This window comes from Cyanistes caeruleus, chromosome 15 (genome assembly GCF_971803275.1).
Source record: "Cyanistes caeruleus chromosome 15, bCyaCae1.hap1.1, whole genome shotgun sequence".
NCBI classification, from domain to species: domain Eukaryota; kingdom Metazoa; phylum Chordata; class Aves; order Passeriformes; family Paridae; genus Cyanistes; species Cyanistes caeruleus.
This window is the reverse complement of record NC_141715.1, coordinates 4,734,641-4,755,774: the sequence shown is the minus strand read 5'-3', so window position 1 is coordinate 4,755,774 and position 21,134 is coordinate 4,734,641. Positions and strand designations below refer to the sequence as shown.

General features: G+C 42.7%; 1 protein-coding gene and 1 long non-coding RNA gene across 2 annotated transcripts; both read right to left on the bottom strand.

The window, feature by feature from the left end:
- Positions 1-177: 177 nt before the first annotated feature.
- Positions 178-20,363, bottom strand: LOC111935396 (uncharacterized). The gene is made up of 16 exons (XM_086852143.1): positions 20,167-20,363; positions 18,384-18,728; positions 17,765-17,815; positions 15,747-15,826; positions 15,432-15,488; positions 14,927-15,041; positions 14,599-14,638; positions 14,124-14,215; positions 9,207-9,716; positions 5,832-6,176; positions 4,346-4,702; positions 3,442-3,702; positions 2,662-2,729; positions 1,969-2,050; positions 1,479-1,509; positions 178-735 (listed from the first exon to the last, which is right to left on the bottom strand). Exons 1-16 carry the CDS (start codon positions 20,213-20,215, stop codon positions 663-665), a joined length of 2,556 nt encoding a protein of 851 aa, XP_086708269.1. The 5' UTR covers positions 20,216-20,363; the 3' UTR covers positions 178-662.
- Positions 11,256-13,249, bottom strand: LOC147650340 (uncharacterized). Its single transcript, XR_015276779.1, has 2 exons — positions 11,753-13,249; positions 11,256-11,655 (listed from the first exon to the last, which is right to left on the bottom strand). It is a non-coding gene; the product is annotated as an uncharacterized LOC147650340 (long non-coding RNA).
- Positions 20,364-21,134: the final 771 nt, after the last annotated feature.

The window sequence follows — 21,134 nt, the reverse complement described above, 5'->3', positions numbered from 1 at the left end:
TGGAGAGCTGAGACAGCACACCAGTCATTTCCACACCTGGGAAATAACTAACTCCTGTTGAAATGCCTCAGGAAATGGCATAAAAAGTCCAATTGCCAGCGACAAATTACAAAGTTTATTAATATATTCTCCAAGGGTTATTCAAATATGCTGAATCACAGGCAGTAGTGATACCCCTTAAATAATCTCCAATTTTTATTTAAACTCACAGCATTCTTGTAGCCTAATTTTTCTGTTGATTACATAAAAGCATTAAAAACTGTATTTTATGATTCCTTTTCTTTCTTTATGGAAATTTGAAGATAGGCAGCCTTCCATGTGATCTCTTCTGTTCCTCACAGTACAAGTTGTATTCAAGGAAGTGCATTAGTAAAAATGGAGAAAAATGAATTCAATTGTGCAACATGGTGTTAGTAAGAAGGCAGATGCCAGAAGCATCCATGAATAATGCATAAAGCCCCTTCTCAAATAAGCTTCTTTATGCAATGAGTTTTAAGGGTGACATGGGAAAATTTGCACAAAGATTTTAAATTTTCATAGTTGAAGCTTTGGCCTTTGTTTTATACCCACTGATATTTTGAGGGCTCACAAGTATCTCTCAGTGCAGCATGGAACAGGCCCTTTTTATTTCCCATGGCATCTGCAGATGATGTAGGAGCTCTTCACAGGGAAAAAATGTTGTTTTCTCCTTCAGCACCACTGAAAACTCTGTCAGTCTCTTCTGGTGGTCCAACACTGCAGTGAGAAGCACAGATCACTATGGATGGGGCAAAAGGACATCAGTGCTTTAGAGCATTATTTTTCATTTGTAACATCAGCAAATTCCCATGAAAGAGGAAACCTGAACCTGAGTCCAATGGCTGCAATGAAGTGACTCTTGCTTTTTACACCAGGGAGGTATTTACTTGGCTTGCATTCTTCTCACTCTTCAAACCCTGTAATGGCAGCTGTAGGGTAACCACCATGGGATTCAGAAAAGTCTCTCCCCAGTCCCTGTCTCCCAGGTAGAGCAAGCAGTGAAGGACCAGCTACCATTGAAAAATTATTGGTCTTTGGAAAAGGGGTGATACTTCACTGGATTCCCCTGTGGTTTGTCCACAGAAGTTTTTGGTTTTTTTTCAAGATAAGCCAGAGGATATGAACTTATCAATTACATTTGCACAAGGTATCATGTCCTGGTACTCAATCAAAAATAAAAGCAGATGAAGCACTTCCTTAAGCTGTAGTCACTACACTGCAGTAACAGTTCCTTAATTTCTCCATTGCTCTGGGTTTCTGTTCATTCCTACGTGGAAGCAGCATCCAGGAACCATTACTGAATTTCTGGAGTGAAGTTACCTGAAGTTTCCTCCAAATACAACTTTGGTAATCAGCACCACAAGCCAATACTGCACCCATTACAATCAGTGGCCAATACCTTCCTGTCTCCAAGAAAAATTACACTGGAACTTTTAATAGGAAATTACAAAATGGATTACCTTTTTACTATAAACTTCTTTGCCTGTTTACCTGGAAGCAAAATAATATTAATGTTACAATGGCAAAACGAAATCTATAATTCTAATGTATCTGTCAAACGAGCTCAGAAGCAATGACAGCAAGTTGCAAAGTTTCTGTGGGCTAAGCAGGAAAGAAAGGATCCCATCCTGATTTCAGTTACACCAGTGTCTTTTGGGAGCATTTCCAGGAAACTATGGGGCCACTTAAGTATAAAAAGACAGGATGAGCCAGCCCTGCAACCAGTGAGGGAACAGATTCTTTGCACAGCCTGTCTCCTGCTGCATCCTCACCAACTCATCCTCCCTGGCCCCCTGATGGTGCCACAGTCCTGGAGTAAGGACAGCAACTCCCACAAAACAAACACAGCACTGTCACCAGGAGCATGGCAGAGTTCCCAGAACAACCAGGGACTCAGGAGGACACGTGCATCAGGCCAGAATTAGAATCATTTAGCTGAAGGATACTTACGTTTCCAAACCAAGGAGATCATCAGTATGAGAAGGCTTGACCCCCCTATGACACAGGCAATGAGAATGGCAGAGCTGGGAAACTGGAAGGGAGAAGAAGGAAACTGAAAAGGCTTTGGGAGCAGGTTTGTCTTAGAGCTACTTGCACAGGAGGGGCTGCACTGGTGGCTCAGAGCACTGGGCTGCAGTTAGAAATGCTGTTCTGAGCTTGCCTGTATAAGGTGTTGAGAAGATACATCTAGCTGATCCTGATAAACAACTTAATTTACCTGTTCAGTACTTAATAAACCTTATTCTGAAATACTGAAACCAGATTCATCCCGTTTAACATGAACTTCTCCATGAGGTGTTCAAAGTAGAAGTAGGAGCTCAGTCACCCCCATCCTTCTCTTAGAGACAGGGAGGTGTAATGCCCTCCTAACTTTGCCTTTTGCCTGCTCACACCCTCAGGATGTTACCTCCTCTCTCTCACAGGGATGCGAGGGGATGAGTTTTTTCTGAAGTGTCCAAGTCAGATGGAATGCTCAGGCTTTGGCTCTATCCACTGAAAAGAGGAACAGGTGGTACCTGAGCTTCTAAATAAAACTTCAAGCCCCTGTTTGCAAAAGCAATTTCTGTAGTATGAATACACTGAAAATCACTAGCATGTCCTGCTGTAGTGACTGATTTCTACCCAAACACTCTTGAAACTTACAGGAGATTTTACCTTATCTCGTCTATCTTCATGTTTCCCAGCACTGCCATCTGAATTTGCTGAAACCTCTGAAAATGAAAAAGATTGAAATTATTTCTGGCAGTCACCTGAAGGAGTGAGGGCTGCAGTGGCTTTCACTACTTCAGTCAAGGAGAAATGAACTCTCAGGGAATGAGAAGGGCAAAAGCACCTTGCAACTAAGGGGGAAGGATCAGTTTCCACCACAAGTGGTGGCTGAGGAAGCCGTGGAAAATGTCAGCCTTCATCAAGAAACAGGAAAACCCAGAGAGAGCTTCACTGTCCCTGGTTGCTCCAAGCCCCATCCAACCTGTCCTTGAACACTTCCAGAGATGGGACAGCCACAGCTTCTCTGGGCACCCTGTGCCAGGGCCTCACCAGCCTCATAAAGAAGCGTTTTTTCTTAATATCCAATTTAATCTCAGTGAGCTCATAGTGATGACAAATCAGATATCTGAGAATTCAGTGATGTTGAAAAATTCAGTTTTTGACTTCTCTCAGCTCTGAGATACATGACAGTCATGAGTTATGCAAAATCAACTTCCTTTGGAGGTATAAAAACATGTTTTTCTCGGCTGTTGTTACATTCTGATTTCAAACTATTACTGTGTCAATCCTGGATACTTCTCAATGCCAGCTGCAATGAATAACTATCAGTACGGGTTTGGTGCACTCTTAAGAACACTCAACACTCCTGTTTATGCCAACTTTTTAATTTCTCTGAGCAAGCAACTTCTGACCTTGTAATGTTATCCTACTCACCCATGACTGACATCTCTTCTATCATGACAGAGCTGCTGGTTTCCTCTGCAGCTGGAAGTGTACCTGGGAGTTCAGTAATCACTGAAGCTGGAAGTGTACCTGGGAATTCAGTAATCACTGAAGCTGGAAGTGTACCTGGGAATTCAGTAATCACTGAAGCTGGAAGTGTACCTGGGAGTTCAGTAATCACTGAAGCTGGAAGTGTACCTGGGAGTTCAGTAATCACTGAAGCTGGAAGTGTACCTGGGAGTTCAGAAGTCACTGAAATAAAATGAAAAGTAAAGCTTATAAAGATCACTAATTAGAAGGGTCTCCACACAGCATTCAAACTTGTGCAGACATCAATCTGTGGAAATTAAGTCAGTAATGTGGATAAAGTAGCAACCTACAAATGGTTTGATAACAGGTCACCCTGATCACTAACAACAACAGCAGCCTTCATATGAGATCAGAATGTAAATACTCAGTTTTAAACATGTTTTGAATTCTCACTATTTCTCAAGCAGAACATACTCTAAACTAAACTTTTTACCAGGCAATTTCAATTGTCTTTCCCAAATCAAGAAAAAAACTAGTGCACAGTTAAGTGAATCTCTGGTACTCCACCTCAGGTGCTGGGCTTTGCATTTATTTCTGTTGTACCTCATGAGGTTTCTGGCACATTATTTCTCCATGTTAAAGCTCCTCTGCAGGAAGCCTGACCCTCTGCTGCCTTGGCTGTACACCCCAATTTAGCATCTTCTACAACATCTGACCTCTGTTTGCCTAAACCCCCTGAAACACACCCACAGGCATTTCAGAGAGAACTTCCCAGATATAAACATAAGTATTTGAAGAGTCTCTGTGGGGCCTAGCACAGACTATCTCTGCTACACAGAAAAAGGAAAGGATTGGTGCTGGTTACCCTCTGTACTTCCAGGGAGTGTGGAGGAGAGCATGACATCTTCAGTCATCACATCAGCTGCTTGGGAAGTAGTTGGAAAATCTGGGGGAGCACTCGTTTCCACCATAGTTACAGTAAAAATGTCATTTTCTGTGCTAGAAATTGTTGAGGGAGCAGAGATCTCCCCTGTAGTCACTGTTGGAGACTCAGGGGCTGTGGTTTCTGGTAGAAGGATGCTGTTTGTCAGCCAGACTGCAGTCTCTGGTGTTGGCTGGAGATCAGAGGTTGCTTGAGGAGCAAAAGTTGTTTCTGTAATATATTTGGAGAAAACAGGAGCTGTGGTGGTGGTGGTGGTGGTTGTGGTGGTCACTGGAGGGGCTGCATGGAAAAAACACAGCCAAGGGAAAAGCACGGTCAGAGCATTCACAACCAACCCTGAGGGAAGCCAACGCAGAAATGAATAAAAATTATCTGGCTGCTAAAATACTAAAAATGAAGGTGGGAGAGTTACTATTCATAAAGCTATTTTAATTATCTGAAAGCACGAGCAATCAGAGAAATATACAGATTTACAGATTTGCTTTTCTTTTACCAGTCTCAAACACCCCCTCCTTAACCCTTTTGTAGAATTGGAAGGGTCAGAACCTTGTGTGGTAAAACCCCAAAGCTTGAAAACTTTGTTATTTTCCTTTTCAATGTCCTCATAAAAATACAGTATATAAAACAGCTTGGTTTTTCAGCTACAATCTTCTTGCTAATCTCTGCAACTGGTACTTCTTTCATGGAGTGTTGCCCTCAGCCTCAGAGGCAGACAAGCAATTGCAGTGTTTTTCACCTTCTCTCCTGTTGCATTGCTTAAAAAAGACAAATAAATGTGCTGTGAACACCAATTGCACTCTGTGAAAGCCAGAGAAAAATTATCTTTCTGCTTTGTGGAGAGTGGATATCATCTCTTCTTTTCTGTGCAAGACCTTGCTTTATCCTGCAGCTCAGAAAAAATAATAGGAAGGGGAAGAAGACCTTCAAGACTCTGAGGCAAAATTTCCAAATATGTGGATGTTGAGGACCCACCCTTAAGGGGAAGGAAGCACCCTTAAGGGTGGGTCATCCTAATGTGTCTCCTTATGACATGAATGAAACAAAAGTTTTTTCAGTGTTGGGGTAAACGTCAAATGAAAAACTGAATTTCATTCCAAGGGCTCTTTAAATTATAAATCCCTTTTTAATTCCATCATCTTTTAAAAAGTCAAGCAGAGCTACACAACGAGAAATGAAATATTCATTTGAAAGGTAAAAAAAAGGTAAAATTAGGGGTTTTTTTAATCTAAACCACACATTGACTGTGACTCAAATTGGCAACCGGTTGTGGATCTCCCTTGAAAAATACGTAATTTGGGAAAAACACCTTTGGCCAAAACAAACCGAAAAAGCGCACATAGTCCCCAATTTTCACTACCCAGGGAGTGGTTTCTCCGTGCTGGGGACTCCCCAAGGTGCCCAGACCCACCTCTGGCCACCTCCAGCCGTATGTTCCGCTTGACGTCGTTGAACGGGCCGGGGATCTCCACACGGCAGCAGTAAATTCCCGCATCCTCCGCCTTCACCGCCCCGATGGTGAGGGACACGTCCCCGAAGGACACGGAGCCGTGCAGGTTGTACCTCTGCGACACTCTGAACGTCACCTCACTGCTAGTGGTGTGCAAAATTTTGTTCCTGCACTTTGAATTGGGGCAGGGGCCTCTGCCCCAGCACATGTCGGAGATGCCCGTGCGGTGCGTCACGCGGTAGGAGCAGGGCAGTGTCACAGGTTGTCCTGTTGTTCCTCTCACAACTGCTTCAGACACCGTGTGTGCTGCAGGGGAGAACAGGGAGAGCTGAGTGTGTCTCTGATGGTGACTCTGCCCACACAACACAGGGAGTGAGCAGCCTGAGAAGAAACGCTCCTGCCCGCAGGCAGGCCGCAGCTGCTGATCCCCACGGCTTCTCCTGGAGCCTGTGGCAGCTGGTGGCCTGAGGCACTACAGACAACAGCTCTCTTGGCTTTGCTCCTTGCTCTGGTCCTGGCCAGCTGCTGGAGGGAGGCTCATAAAATGCATCAGACATGTGGTGAGCAAAGCTGGGGTCTGTCGCTGACAGCCCGAGCACAGGTGGGACCTCTGCAAATGGAATTTGAAAACTCTGCTCCCGTCCCGTCTCCTCTCCTGGGAGGATGTTTGAACCCTGTTGTGAAAAACATCTGGTTTTCCCAGCCCACCATCACCTCCTTCGAAAAGGAAATGCTGTCACAGTTGCCTTTCACCGACTGTCTCAAAAGCAGGGTCCAAAATACCTTTTCATGTGTGAAATTAGGGCCTAATTAAGCTGGCAGAGCAGTGGGATCTGTCTGTAGGAACCTGTTCTCAGAAAGTGCACTGAGCAAGTCCTGCCAACTCATCCCACTTACCTTGTGGAACTCTCTACACAGAAGCTTTAGTTGTTGGTGTCATATTGATGTTAAAAAGAGCACATACACGCTTTCCTTGTCCTCTTACTCTTACTGACCAGCTTTAGTCGGTGTTTACAGCCAATGTCCATCTTGGCATCTGCTCTGAATCTTTGCTATGTTTTATTCTCTCTTAACTGTTTATGATTTCCCAGATTGCCTTAAAAGAGATTTCTTCTTCACAAAAGTCACTATACAAAAACAGTTCCCAGACAGGAATAAAGCTTTCCTGGTTCACATTCACCTGGTCTGTGTCAGTCTTCCTACCTTTCTTTTGTCCCCATGTTATCATTTACACACTGTGGAGCAGGAACTGAGGGACCTGGGCAGCAACCAGACCTGTCCTCCAACCCTGCAGATCTGATATCTCATGGCCAGCTTGCTCACCCCAAAGAGGACTTGCTGCCACTGCTATTATCACCAGCTTCAGCCCTGGTTTGCCAAACATTTCTATTTTGCCAGCTGTTTGAATGCCTTTCCTTTTTGGCACCACTCCCAGATAGCAAACAGATGCTTCCAACTGTGTCCGTGTCTCTTTTGTTTTCTCTTTAATGGACTATTCCCTGGGTGAGGCTTCAGTCTGTGGCAGGCTGCCTCATGACTTGTTATTGGGATGACATTTCAGATCCGTTATTGCTTATCCCACTGGCAAGAGAAGCCAACCCGCTCAGGTTTCCACTGCTCCAAATGCTGAAAGAATAGAGGCAGACAAAACAACGGGCAATACAGCCTGAAAGGCAGGAGCTTCTGCAGTGAAATGAAGGCAGGATATGCCAGAAACTGAATTCCTGAATACAGGATAAGGCTTTGTGAGATGGTGGCTTTGGCCCCTGGAAAGGGAAGGTTCGCTTGCCTTGAAACAGCAAAACAGGAAAAACAGCCTCTGTCTATGAGGACAGAATATGCAGTATTGAAATCTTGAAAGTATTTATGTGGGAGCAAAGGGTTAGTCATGAGCAGGTTAACACATATTTTCAAGTCACCCCAACAAAGATGTGTGCAAAACCAGATAAAATTGTTGCTAGAATTCAGGTCGCTGCTTCTTGAGAAGAAATGGGTTCGTCTTCTGCTATTTCAGCCCAGTTCTGCACAGCAAAAAAATAGCCTTGTTAAGCAACCTTTTAAAAAATGAAAATTTGCCTGCTCTTCTCTTTGAGAGAAAGAGAGCCCTAAACGTAGTAAATAAATAAGTAAATAATTTAGAAGAAGAAGAGGAAAGACACAAGACATCAGAGTGTCTTGAGTGAAGTTTCCCTCTAGTAGTCCTGCTAGAAAGTTACAGGTTTTGCAGTTTCAAATCCTCTTTCAATTTGTGTGAAGCTAATGTTGCCAACATCTGCCTGCACTGCAGGCTGGTGAGGAGAGCTTCAATGCTGCAGCAGCCTGGATTCAGCAGCATGAACCTCTGCAAGGAATAAATAACTTACTTCTCAGGTGCAGCCTCTTCTATTGACTCATTTTCCAAAGGAAATAGTAAATAGGAGAGAATTAACAGGTCTTTGAAATGAAGAGCTTCCTGAAACCCTGCTCTTGCTGTGAAGGGAATCCTGCCCTTCTCCAAGGCCCTGATTTTACAGGCATCCAGATTTGACCCAAGGTTCTGCCTGGGTGTTCCCACTGGAGTCTGTTAGGTTTGCCACTCAAAGTCTTTCATCAGTGAGAGAGAAATGGACTCCAGATGTTTAATATCCCATCCAAAATAGAAAGAGGTATTCATAATTGGTTAGATCATACAGGTATTCTCATATTTGTGTACAGTCTCTCTCTCAAACCCACCCTCAGAGGCAGCTGGCACTAAGCAGTAATTCCAATAGTTGCTCTTGCAGTTGTCTTCTCTCCCATAAAGTGGTCAGTGGATGGACAAAAACGTTCATCCTCCAGCAAAGACAAATGTTTGATAAGATTTTTTTTTCTCCCTTGATCTATTCCTGAAATAATTTTCCTACTTCACAGAAGATATTTGGAATCTTTGCCCTATCAATCCTTTCTTTTTTTTTTTTTCCCTTACTGAAGCTTCTCTGCTGATGAGATTGCAGAGGATATGACTATAAACAGAAAAAAAGCACTTAACTCACTATTGAACCTCAAGACAACACATTCTCAGCATGGAGCTGAGTTAAAAGCAGGTAACAAAAAAACATTCTCATCCTTCAGGAGCTCTGCAAGGGAAGAGAACAAGGGCACTAACACAGAAGAAACTGCAAAAATTTTTAGAAGTGAAAAAAACGCAAACCTCAAGCAGTATTAACTCAGTAAATTAAGAAAATTTTTGAAGTTCTATATACAATTATGATCTTTTTCACTGTTCAGTTTTCATAAAACAAGTGTTGCTGGTTTTCATTTGAAAAAAAGAAAAGTTAGTTTCCTGAGCAAACGCACAAAAACCAGGTGAAGACTCACCTATAAAGATCTGTATCATCATCCAGTGAAACAGCACAAAATGGGACATTCTGGCTGATGGAGACACCAGGGCAGCAAGTGGAAGAAGAGAAAACCAGATCTTTTCCTTTCCAGAGGCGCTGAGTGAGTCCCACTGAAGTCTCATTTCTCCATTTCCAGATTTTACACGCTGCGTTTCTTTCCTACGCTTCCGGATAGGAACTGGCCAGAGAGGGGATCTCCCAGTGTGTTCAGCACTGCTGCAGCCACACTTGGAGCTCTGTCTGCACCATTTAAGGACATTCAGGTACTTAAATGTACCCAGATGGTGCCAGCTGAGCAGGTGGCAAGGGCTGGAATGAACGTCCTGCAAGGAGCAGCTGAGGATCCAGGGCTGGAGAAAAGGGGGCTGAGAGGAGCTCAGAGCTCTCTGTAGCTTCCTGAGGAGGGGATGTGGACAGCGAAGTGCTGATCTCTCCTCCCTGGTATCCACTGACAGGACACGTGGGGATGATTCCAAGCTCACCAGGGGGGTTTACACTGGACATTGGGGAGTGTTTAGCAAGAGGGCAGTAAACCCAGGGAACAGGCTGCCCTTCTCACCTTTCCTCTTCCAAGACACTCAGCATGGTATTATCACCAGAAATTTCAATATTCTATTTGCTTTGCCATTGCCTGGAACATTAAAGGCCCACTTCTGTTCCAGGGTCCTGAAAACAAATTCTGTGCTTCTACACCCCTAAATATTTGGCACAATCTCCCCTCAGACTTTCTCTTCACTTACATTTGCCTAATCCCTCATTTCCCATGCTTCTGCCTTCTGCTTAAAGACCCCTCTCTTTCCCCAGCTTCGTATTTTCTGTTTGCAAAGATAGCCTTGGAGGAAGTTGCAAATGTTTTGTTGCCAAAACCACATCCTTCCCAAAGAAATGCAACATCATCTTCAAGAAATGTATTTCACTCCTTCTGACTGTTTTATTTCTTTCTGACCAATTGACAAATAAGTTCTCTGGAAGTTCTTCTCTGAAACAGCTGAGTAATAAAGCAAAAGTAATTCAGGGCAGTAAGGTCAGGAATGAAGAATTGCAGATAGACAAAATTCTGTGCAAATAAATGTAGTGCAGTGCAAACTGGAGTGCAATTCCAAGCTCAAATGATAAAATGATGGGCTTTTAACCAGGCATTACACTTTAAGTAATGAGATTTTGGGCTTATCATGATAGTCAAGCCCATGAAAATATCACCCTTCTGCTTGCTAGCACTGAAAAAAGCAAATAAAATTTTAGCAGTAAAGGCAATGAGTAAAATACCAATATTCTACCAGGTACAGTTCATACAGTGGCACAGCCCCAGCTGCTCTTTGAACAGAACTAATGAAACCTGAGGCATCCAATGTCCTGAAGATTTTTTCCCTTCAATGATCACAGTTTCTCCCATTACTCACCACTCAGCAGTGGCTGTGAGCTGATGTTCAGCTGATGCCAGTGCAGGGAGCAGCTGAATCTCACCTGAGGCACAATCTTGGGTCATTATTCAGCTACAAATTTCCATGAAGCTTGTCCAGACAGGACTGGACAGTATGTCACAGGCAACCAGGAAAGGCACAGGATGAGCACAGCATCCCATCAGCTTTGTTTTTATAGCAAGGCTGGGCCAACAGCAGCAGTGCACTGGAAAACACCATCCAAACTCCAAGTGTGCTGGGAAGAACCACAGACACATGGGTCACTCTCTGCCTCTGTACTGCTATCTAGTGGCTTCTTGCAGGTAGGAAAGGCAGAGGAGTCTCAAAAAAGAGAGTTTTCAGCCCATCAGCCTCATCAGCTCAGTGTGCTGCCAGACAATCTCCTGATGGCTGAATGGGTTCCAAGTGCCACCTGCTTGTCTCTCAGGCTCAGTTTGAAATGCCTGTTCCAAGATCCACTGACACAAGTGCAGGTAATGAGAGGCCCAGGGAGCTTCTGCCTTTGTGGATGTGCATGCCCAAGGCAAAGCTCTTGCTCCACACAACCTTTGTAAAGTCTGTTTACCAAGCAGTTGCAAAGCAGAAAGATTTTGCTTGATTCAAGATTTTGGTTATCAGATACTCTAGAAGTTTATTTTACATTAAAACCTTTTTTTTAATTAAAAAAAAAATTACATTAAAAACAGCAAGAATTAGCCTGAATTAATCTTTAATATTAATATAAAAGTCCTTACGGACAAGCATCTTTTATGATTAGGAGTCTTAAGGCTGGCCCACAAACTCCATAAGAGCATAGGAAGTTGAAATCAGATGATTTTGGAGATCCCACACATGTCTAATTCTGACCCCAGCAGAGACTGATTACATAAAATTGCAGAAAGCAGAAATTGCTGAAGATGTTTCCTGAGAGCCAGTTCAGAGACCAGATCAGACTTCCTCCAGCTCCTCTCATGGGCTGGAGCCTGCAGCAGCAACATCCTCAGCTGGGCAAAAGGAAAGCAACATCTGCAGCAGGGGCAGAGACTTCGGGTTAGTAATTGTTATTAATAGTCAAATGCAAAAATACAATCTGACGCAAGCAGGTCCTTTCTGGTTTCAGTACCTTCTTCCACAAAGCTACACACAATGTGAAGACAGAAACTGGCAGAGCTGGTTTTGTCCATCACTTTTCGTGTCCCTGGGATCAGTGATCACCCAATTTCTGTGCTCCCACTCTTCAGTCAGCCATGAATTCACCTTCAATTTCAGCCTTTTCAGCCTGCTACAACAGAGATCCCAGAAGAACAGAGATCACGAGTGAAAACACAAAGCACCCCAAGGTCACCTGTCCCAGTTTGTTTTCCATTTCTTCCTTTCTTAGCAGGATGAACCTTTCCTGTGTAAAACAGTGAAAGTAAGAAGACTTTCAGAAGCTGTGAAAATAGGCCTCAGAAAAGAAAAAACAGAGAACTTACAGCTAGCTGCAGCTGCAAAGCCTGAAAGTAAAGAAGATACAGTAATACAATATGCAAGGACATTAAACAATAGCTGAGTTTTTAGGCTTGGTCAAGATAGAACTTAAGAGTGCAGAAAAATATGCTTACCAAGATAGTAGAAGGTTTTAAGCTTAATAATAGAGTATTATGTATTGTAAATAGAAAGAAAACAAATAAACATTGTTTGAAGAAGGAGTACGTATACTTTTAGTGATTGAATGGAACAATTGTCTGTGAGCTTTAGCAATATGCTATTGGCTGAAAAACTTTTAAAATGCTCTATAACAAAGAGATCAGCTGCTCATGGCAGACATGAGCTTGTGCCATCTCCTATGGCACAAGTTTGGTGCCCAAAACAAAAGGTTGTGACACATCACCCAGCAGTCCTGTCCCACTTGTGAGAAAAAACCTCCAACATTTCCCTCCTTTGTGACTCTTTGCATGAACACTCATCTGCAAAACCTCACCTGAGCCAGGTGTGACCCCTGGGGAAACCACTGCCCTCCCCAGCCAGCCCAAGCCCTCCCATCTCCACCAGCTGGGACAAGGAGGGACAACTTCTCCACTGACCCCAGCTCCCCCTAAAGCACAACCAGATCCTAGCCTCAAGTGTCTCAGCTGTTAACATAAATATTCACTGATTTTATTATTGTGCCTTTATGCCTCGTTGCATTGTTGAAATAGTTTTGGAGTTTAAAATTACCTCAATGGTAGAAAGTTTGTGGTGCATCTGTTTTTCCTGTGGCAGCAATGATTTGACCAAAATTTGTAAGAGTTGGGGTCTCTCCTGCCTGTGCTGCTTTTCAGCTCTTTCTCCAACCTCTGTTTAAAATGTGTTCTTAAAAAAAAACCTGGGGACAATTATTCTTCCATTTACAGATGGTTTGGGTGTGTTGTGTCTCTTCCTCAGCAACTCATACTCACAGGACTGACTCCATTTATTTATTCATTTGAAGTAAATCAAAGTTTAGTTTTGCAGAGAATAAAAGCTGAGGCACATCACTAACTGAGAAGCAATAGAGGAAAGGCACTTGGCCACAGATATTTCCCATTTATGAGGTAAAATCCATCAAACACATTCAACATTCTTAGGAATTAAGAGTTGTTTGATATCTAGACATGTGTGAAGGCAAGGCCAACTTCCAGCCAATATTTTGTGCAATGCCCATGATTTCTCTGCAAGCTAAGAAAAGAATTCCATTAATTTTAAAAAGATAGGTGGGAAGGTTGTTCAGATTTTCTAGACATTTGGAAATGAGACTTCCCACCCCAAGGGCTTCTCAGGGTAAAGATATGCCCAAGGAGAAAACCACAGAAAATCAGTGATGCACTTTGCCAAAAAGCATCACACTTAATCCTCTGCACACAAGCTGTGACTGTTCTGTCCACTGATGTGCTGATGCTGTAGGCTACAAGGATATCCCCTCGGGGCTGAGCAGCCATGGCCCTTCCAGATTTAAATCCAGGTGGACAGGCATTAGTATACTGCATTACTGAACTGTTACCAGAACAGGCCATACCTGATTTCAATGAAAATACAACTCAGTGTGTATTAAATTACTAATACTACCAAGATTGGCCCCTGTGACATCTTTGTCACACAGCTCTGAGATTGCTTCTGCCCTCTGATGGCACAGACTCTGTGGAAGGTGGCAGATGGAATCCACAGTGAACACAATTGTGCCCTTCTGGCACTTCCTCTTTTTTTTTTTTTTTTTTTTCCAACAAGGAAACAAGAATTTGAAGCAGATAATAAATATAATCATAACTTTCTTTAGGAAATGGAAGTTCCACCGATGCCAGTTTTGGTTTCTGTCTCTGGAGCAGGCTGAAAAAGATTTTAATTAAAAGAGTAGCTTTTATTTGTTTTATTATTAGGATGTGAATAATGCTTCAGTAGTGCAGTCACGTTCAGCTGCTGAACAGAGGGAGCAGCCAACATTTTGCAAACTATTTAATGTCCTAGCAGTGACAAAGGCAGCCATGCATCCAGTCCTTAGTCCATGATATAAACATTTTCCTCTGCATGACTCTCATCTTCCAGGGCAGTATGGCTCCCCACACCTTGTGGCCTCTGAAATACAACAAAGCTGCACAAAAGAGTAAAAACCATGGTGTTAAACAGACAATAAAACCACATAGGAACAGACCAACCAGCTCACTAGAAAATGTAAAATATGCTTAAACATGTGATCATGACTGATGATGAATCATCTTTCCACTTATGAGACAATTCACACCTGAGGTTAGCAAGCTCCCTAATGCTATGACATGCTAAGCTATGACAGTGACACTTACTTTTTCTTATTGAGTAACAAGAAGTAGGAGTTATTAGTTTCTTTTATAATTTTTTTCTATTAACTTGAGGTTAAAAAATAAAGCCAAAGTATGTGATGGAATGGTCAGCACACTGACATTTATTTTTCTGCAACCTCACTTGTCCTATTAGCAACAGCAGGAACAGAAAACTTACCCTGCAGAACCACCCATCTTCTTTGTGTTGTAAAAATATTCTAAGGACCATCCAGAATGAAAATAAAGAAAAAAACAATAATTTAAACAAATCATTTTGTTTAAACAATTAGAAGAAAAGTAGTGGGTTCCAAGATAAATTAAAGTGTAAAAAACTAAATAAGGGAACTTCAAATGTTTTCAGGACAGGAAATTCCCACTGTGAGCAGCCACAGCTCAGAGGCTTCCAGGGATCTCAGCTCCCTGAAGTGGGAGATGTGGCATCAGCCACAGCTGTGACTGCACAAACCTGAACAATCCTTCAGTAACTGCCTATGAGAAGTACTTACGTTTAGTGAGGAACAGAGCCAAAATCAGGATGAGCAGAAGTGCTGCACATGAGCCAACCCCAATGTACAGCCCACGTTCTGGGTGCTGCTGACTGGGCAGCGATACAGACGTGTTCTGTCAAACACAAGCCAAGGAGCATTACTGGAACTGACAGCAAGAAGTCGATGCAATACCCAAAGAACTTCTGTGTCTTTTGCAACTCTGCAGGAAAAGTACACCTGAGACCAAAAGCCTAATTTGAGAAACGGGTCCAGTTTCAAGCAGAATCTCTGCAACAATTGTGTGAACCGTGCTGTTAAACACAGTCTTTGAGATTTTCAGAAGACCTGAAGTTATAACAAATGCCATTTATTCAGGTTTAATGATATTTGGTGATTTTTTTTAATGAGTAAGATGTCTCCTGATGTCACTGCAGGACTCAGCAGGACACACAGAGCTGCCTGTTTGACCTCCACTGTGCTCTCAGGTGGCCCAAGTTCCACTCTTGCCTACATCATGTCATACCTGCTGGTTTGTAGTCCCATCCAAGCAGTCTGAGAGTCCTGAGCACGGAGTAGAGGCCTGAAAGGAAATACAGATGTTGCTAAAGCTCTTCCTCCTCTAGAGGGAAGTACTTTATGCATGCTAAGCAGGGTCTTTCCCCCCCGCACCCCTCATAATGAGCACATAAGCACTCTTTATAACCACTAAAAACACAGACTACAAAACAATACTCTGTTGCAATCAGACAAAAGCAGTGGAAGTGACCTGTAGGGATGACCCAGTGGGCTCAAGCCCATCCACTCTGTCTAGGTGTGCTACAGCAAGGTTGATGCTTACAGTCTGAGGAGCTTCTGAAGCAGAAACCGATGGCCAGGTCCTTGTGGTAGTAAAGGAGGATTCACTGGTGCTGCCAGGAGCTGAGCAAAGGCAAGACAAACACATCACTTGCACAGAGAACTGCTCTGCCTCAACAGAGAAGAATTTGTACTGCTGACTTGGGACCCCAAACTTCTGTGTGTATCAGAAGACAGTGAACTGGGCTCTGCATATCATAAGTTGGTGCCTTCCGAGGGCAGCACAAAACTCTGAATATTGAAGTTTCTGCTGTCCTTTCCAGAGATTTGAACTCTTTCTTAGAAATACTTGGCTCTCACTGTTATCTCAACACTGGGAAGGAGTTACCAGTCAGTTCTAGAGCCAAGAAGCAGTGACCATAGGATCATAAAACAGATTGTGTTAAAAGGGATCTTAAAGACCTTATCATTGCAATCCCCTGCTGTGGGATCCACTTCTTCCACGTCTTCCACTAGACCTGGTTTCCCAATGCCCCATCCAACCTGGCCTTGAAGCAAAAAATGATGCATCAAGCAAACTTAGGTTATCAGCTGAAAACTGATGAAGCTCAGGGCCTTGAAGCAGCACATGATGCAGAGTCACATAAAGCAGGTGATACTTTTAAAGCCTCAGGCAGCTGTACAGTAAACAGACTGAACAAAATGTGATATTTTTGCATAAGGACCTGCAGCAAATTTTGAGGTAATTTCCCAGAGCACAGCTGTTTGCAACATTTAAAATTAAAAGCTACAAATTTCTGTCTTATCTATCATTAGTCTCAGTTTCTCCCTGTGTTGTCAGATGACATAAAAAACCTCCTGAAAACAAAATCTCCTGTTCACTCTATGCCAACCCCAGCTGGTGGCTTTTATGTTTGAAATTGTTACCCTTATCTCAGAAGCTCTACTTTGAAGAGGACAGGATCATCAGCTTCCAATGGAGATTCTGGAGTAAATCAGAATCAGAGCCACATGGCCACCTGCCTTTTCCAGTCTCCCTCTGTGTGAACATGCATACACTGCCTTGTATTCTGAAAACTTCAAACACTGTTCCACCATCAGCTAAAGAAGAGGTCACAGGGATAAGAAAACCCCTGAGTTCTAAGATTGGAATCAATGTTACTTGCAACTAGAATAGAAACTGTCTGAGAAAGTTTTCACTTCTCCTTCCAAAAAGGAAATGCAACTGTAGTAACACTAATTTGGAGTTGCTTAGCTGGAAACATCCAAGATAAGGAAGAAATACAAATGGTATCCCTGATTCTTTTTTTTCAGAATCCAGAGAATAAGCCATTGCTACACCACGAGGTTTCTCTTGTGTAGTGGAAATTAAAGTTGTCTTTTTCTGACTGGAAAAGATGCAGCTGAATGGGTTCATGATAGAAGTTTATCCTCTTGTGAGAGGAATGTAGAAAACAAGTGAGGAATAGCTGAGCACTGTCTCTTCCCCTGCAGTGAGGGACCTCACATCATTAGATGTGCACAGAGGCCGTGGGCAGCCTCTGGGACACACCTTAAACCAGGGTGGAAGAATAATTTGGTACTGTATCACAAAATTAATGCCATTTTTCTACTATCCTCCTTAATCATCTGCTGCTGACTGCTACAGGAGGCAGGAGCCTTAATTGGATGCTCTTTTGAACTAGTCCAATAAAACAGTTCTGATTAAACAGTTGTGTTTTACCATTAATGGGATGCTTTTCTAGAAGATGAGGTTAGATTTTATACCACAAAAAAAGCCAACAAACCAAAATAACAGTCAAATAAAGGCAAACCTTGCAGCACCACTGTAACATCTACTTAAGCATCACATCTGGAAGCAACTTCCTCCCAAATATACATGTTCCTTCTGTGAGACTCTATAATATCAAGCAAAATTTAAATCCAAGTTCTGATCTTTGGTAATGTTTAATAAATTTTAGCCAAGACATTTCTATCATCTATCATCATATTTTTTTCCTTCCTAAGATTCCCCATTTGCAATATAGCTTGTATATGCTGTTAACACCCAGAAAAAGTTACCTGAGGTCTGTTCAGGGGTGTAAGTGTGAGGACTTGCAGTAGAGATCGTTGCTGATGTTAAAAACATAAAACAAAATCAACACATAATTAACCTTATTGGGTATTTGTATAGTGAGAAAGAGACAGTGTCTCCATAATAAAAATTTTCTAGCAAAACAGAAGTACATTTGTCAGCCACTTGTTCTATACAGTATCACAAGCAAGGGAAAAATGAAAAATCAAAGGAAGAACTCATAAAAAGCTTCTCTATACCAATTTTGCATCCCTGGGCTTTCATCTAGAATCAAGCAGGGAAAATCAAACACAGCTTTCAATGACAAAGGTGCAGCAATAAAATTTTGGATGAATACTTTATGCTGCCCTTTCTTTCAAATGTTTCAGTGTTTCTAAGAACGCTCCATGAAAGCATCATGTCCTTTTTTAATTGCAGTGGCTGCAGTGGGATAACAACATTGCCCAAGACAGCTGAACTGAGGAACCACTAACAGCAGCTGTGCAAGGTCCTCAGGATCAGTCTCATGGATGATTGCATTAATCATTTCCACTACAAGCTTTGAAGTCCAGAGCCAGGAGCAGATCCACCACAACAGCACTCACAAGAGCACTCCTCTGCACTCACCTTTATTTACCACAACCTTGTGATTAATTAATTGATCATTGAACCAGCCTGGGAGCTCCACACGGCAGCAATAGATCCCAGAGTCTGCTTCCCTGGCGTTCACGATCGTCAGGGACACGTCCCCGCTCTGCAGGTCCCCTTTCAGTTGGTACCTGCTGCTGTGCTGCTGTGTCACCCTCCAGCCATCTGTCCAGATAATGGGCCGGGAGCACTTTGAGCTGGGGCACCTGTCCCGACCCCAGCACATGGATGTGATGCCATTTCTGTCCCCCACACTGTAGTGGCAGGGCACAGTGACATTCTGACCAACCTCTCCCATCACAACTAATTCCGATACTGTGGAGCCTGTGGACAAAAAGAGAAACAGTTATTGGCAACGGGCCAAGTGGAAACTTCTTGTGCCTCTTGCATGTCCTGAAACCTCCTGTCTCTCAAAGAACAGCAGGCTTTGCTGGATCAGATTTTGCACAAACAGATGTGTCCTGGCAGGACTGGTGCAGTGAGGGATAATGATCTGGCCAGGGACACATTCAGGGAAAGAACATTTTCTGCAGCCTCTGCAGGTAGGCAATGAAGTGAAGAGACCCTGGCTTCTCTTGAGCCAGGTGCAGTCCCTTGACTCTTAACTTTTTCCTTTGTGTACATTTAATCCAAGCCACACACACAGGGGAATAGTGAGACATTGACGTCTTTCAAAACCACTGTGGGGAACTCTTCCACGCTTTCAATGAACCAAACTGCAGGTTTCATCAGAATGATCAGCACTGAATGAATTTCCTTTTCTCTTGCTTCAAAGCAGATTTCACCCATTCTTATCAGAAGGAATTTTTCAGGGCATTTCTGAGGAATATTATGCATATTCTTTTTTCTTTTTCCACTACCTTATTCTCTCTTCTAAGTCTTACGCAGTTTCTAACTTGTTAGAAACTTCCCCATAAGTTTATCACATTTCCAGGAGACTGTGTCACGCTACTCAGGTCAAGACAGTGAACCCTAACGCCCAGTAGCCCATTCACGACAGCAAAAAAGCTGTTTCCCCAGTCCAGCTCAGAGATTTTCCTAACCTATTACATTTAAAAATAAACTTGAGCACAGAGAATCGGCCACAACAACACACTAAAAACCAGTCTCTGAAACCAGCTTATTCAATATGAAAAGGAAGCTCAAAATAAAACTCATCAAAAAAGGTTTTATAAAGAACTACATGAAGTATCTTTAATATCCCTTTTCTTTCTACTGAAGTTATCTTACCACCAAGTTTTTAATGTCTGTCTGTCTTTATTAGTATCACTTTGCAACCTGTTGTTTTCATTGTTATTGTCCTTAACAATCTAGGACTGCTCCCTCAGGATTTAAAAAAGAAAAATTATCCATTTGTCACAGTGGTATTTCATATGGCTAAAAACACCAGAAGCCACAGTTGATCTTTTCCCTGTCTACCTAAGTGTTCATCTTCACAAAGCCTGCCAAAGTGAAATGTCCTTGTTTCACATCTTCTCTGAAATAATTTAAAGTCCTCTGCAGAAATCATCATTATCTAAAAAAGCCCACTAATAAGATGAGCAGCCAGCAGAAAAAGCAGCATCTTTAAAATCACCATACCCTCAGCATGTTTCTGTTTTCCATTAGAACTCTATTGAGCCACTGTGATGAAGTTCTATTTTAACCCATAGAACTTGTAGCTTCCTGCTGCAAGATAAAATTTCTCTTTGCTACCCTCAGAATCCCTGGTGCATGTCACCTCCACCCACCTCCATCCAGCTGTTCCTGCCCCCTTGGTTACCTGTGAATAGCACCAGGAGAACCCAGTTCAGGCAGATGTAAGACAACATTCTGGCTGAAGGTGACAAATAATGCTCCTCTTTGCCCTTCTCATTCACCAAAAATTATCTTCTTTGAGAACTTCTGTGTTTCCTTCTTAGCACATCATCTCTAGACAGAGCTGTGGGCGTCTCTCAGTCCAATCTGGATTGTTTTGCTGAGGCTGGGCTGTTGGGCTGTGTCCTGCAGCACAGCCAAGCTGCACTGAGTTCCTGCTGCCAGGGCTTTGACTGAGAGGTGACAACACTTCACAGCACCACAAAATCTGCTTCTTGTTTTTTCCAGATCTCTTTGATGACTGTGAAACTTGACAGCAGCACTGAGCTGACACGACTACCAGCCATTCACTGCCCCAGACTGCTTCCCACACCTGCTTTTGCCACAGCAGACAGTGCCCGGATAAAAGATTACATAGTATGGAGCAGACTGTACTAAGTGGAAAGGGCTTGGCCAAGTAACAGGTTTGTAGGATTCAAGCTTTTCATCGTAAGTTTCAGGTTCTAATACTTAGAAGCAACTCAGAGCATCTACTGGCAAATTTTCTTTGGCAGAAATAGTTTGGTAGTTTGGGAAAATTGTTACACAGTTGAGCCAAATGGAGTGCCAGTCTTTTTTCGTATTTAAAAATTCCTTATGCATCTGGGTTTTTGCAATATAACATAAAATAATAGAGAGTTGAAAAAGTAGTGTGGAAACTGACTCAAGGCTCACTGTGACAAAATGCTGAAATACAGTTTGTGAGAAATGCTGTTCCCTGGCTACTCTCCTCAAGGATACCTTGCCTTTTTAATTGTTTGGGCTAGAACTGCACCTGTGATCAAGGGCCAAGAAATGTTCTTTGCTCAAGCAGCTGAACTACCTCACAGTGTTTTATACAGGTGAAATAAAGTACTATGAGTTATTTATGACTAAGTGGAAGATGCTAGAATT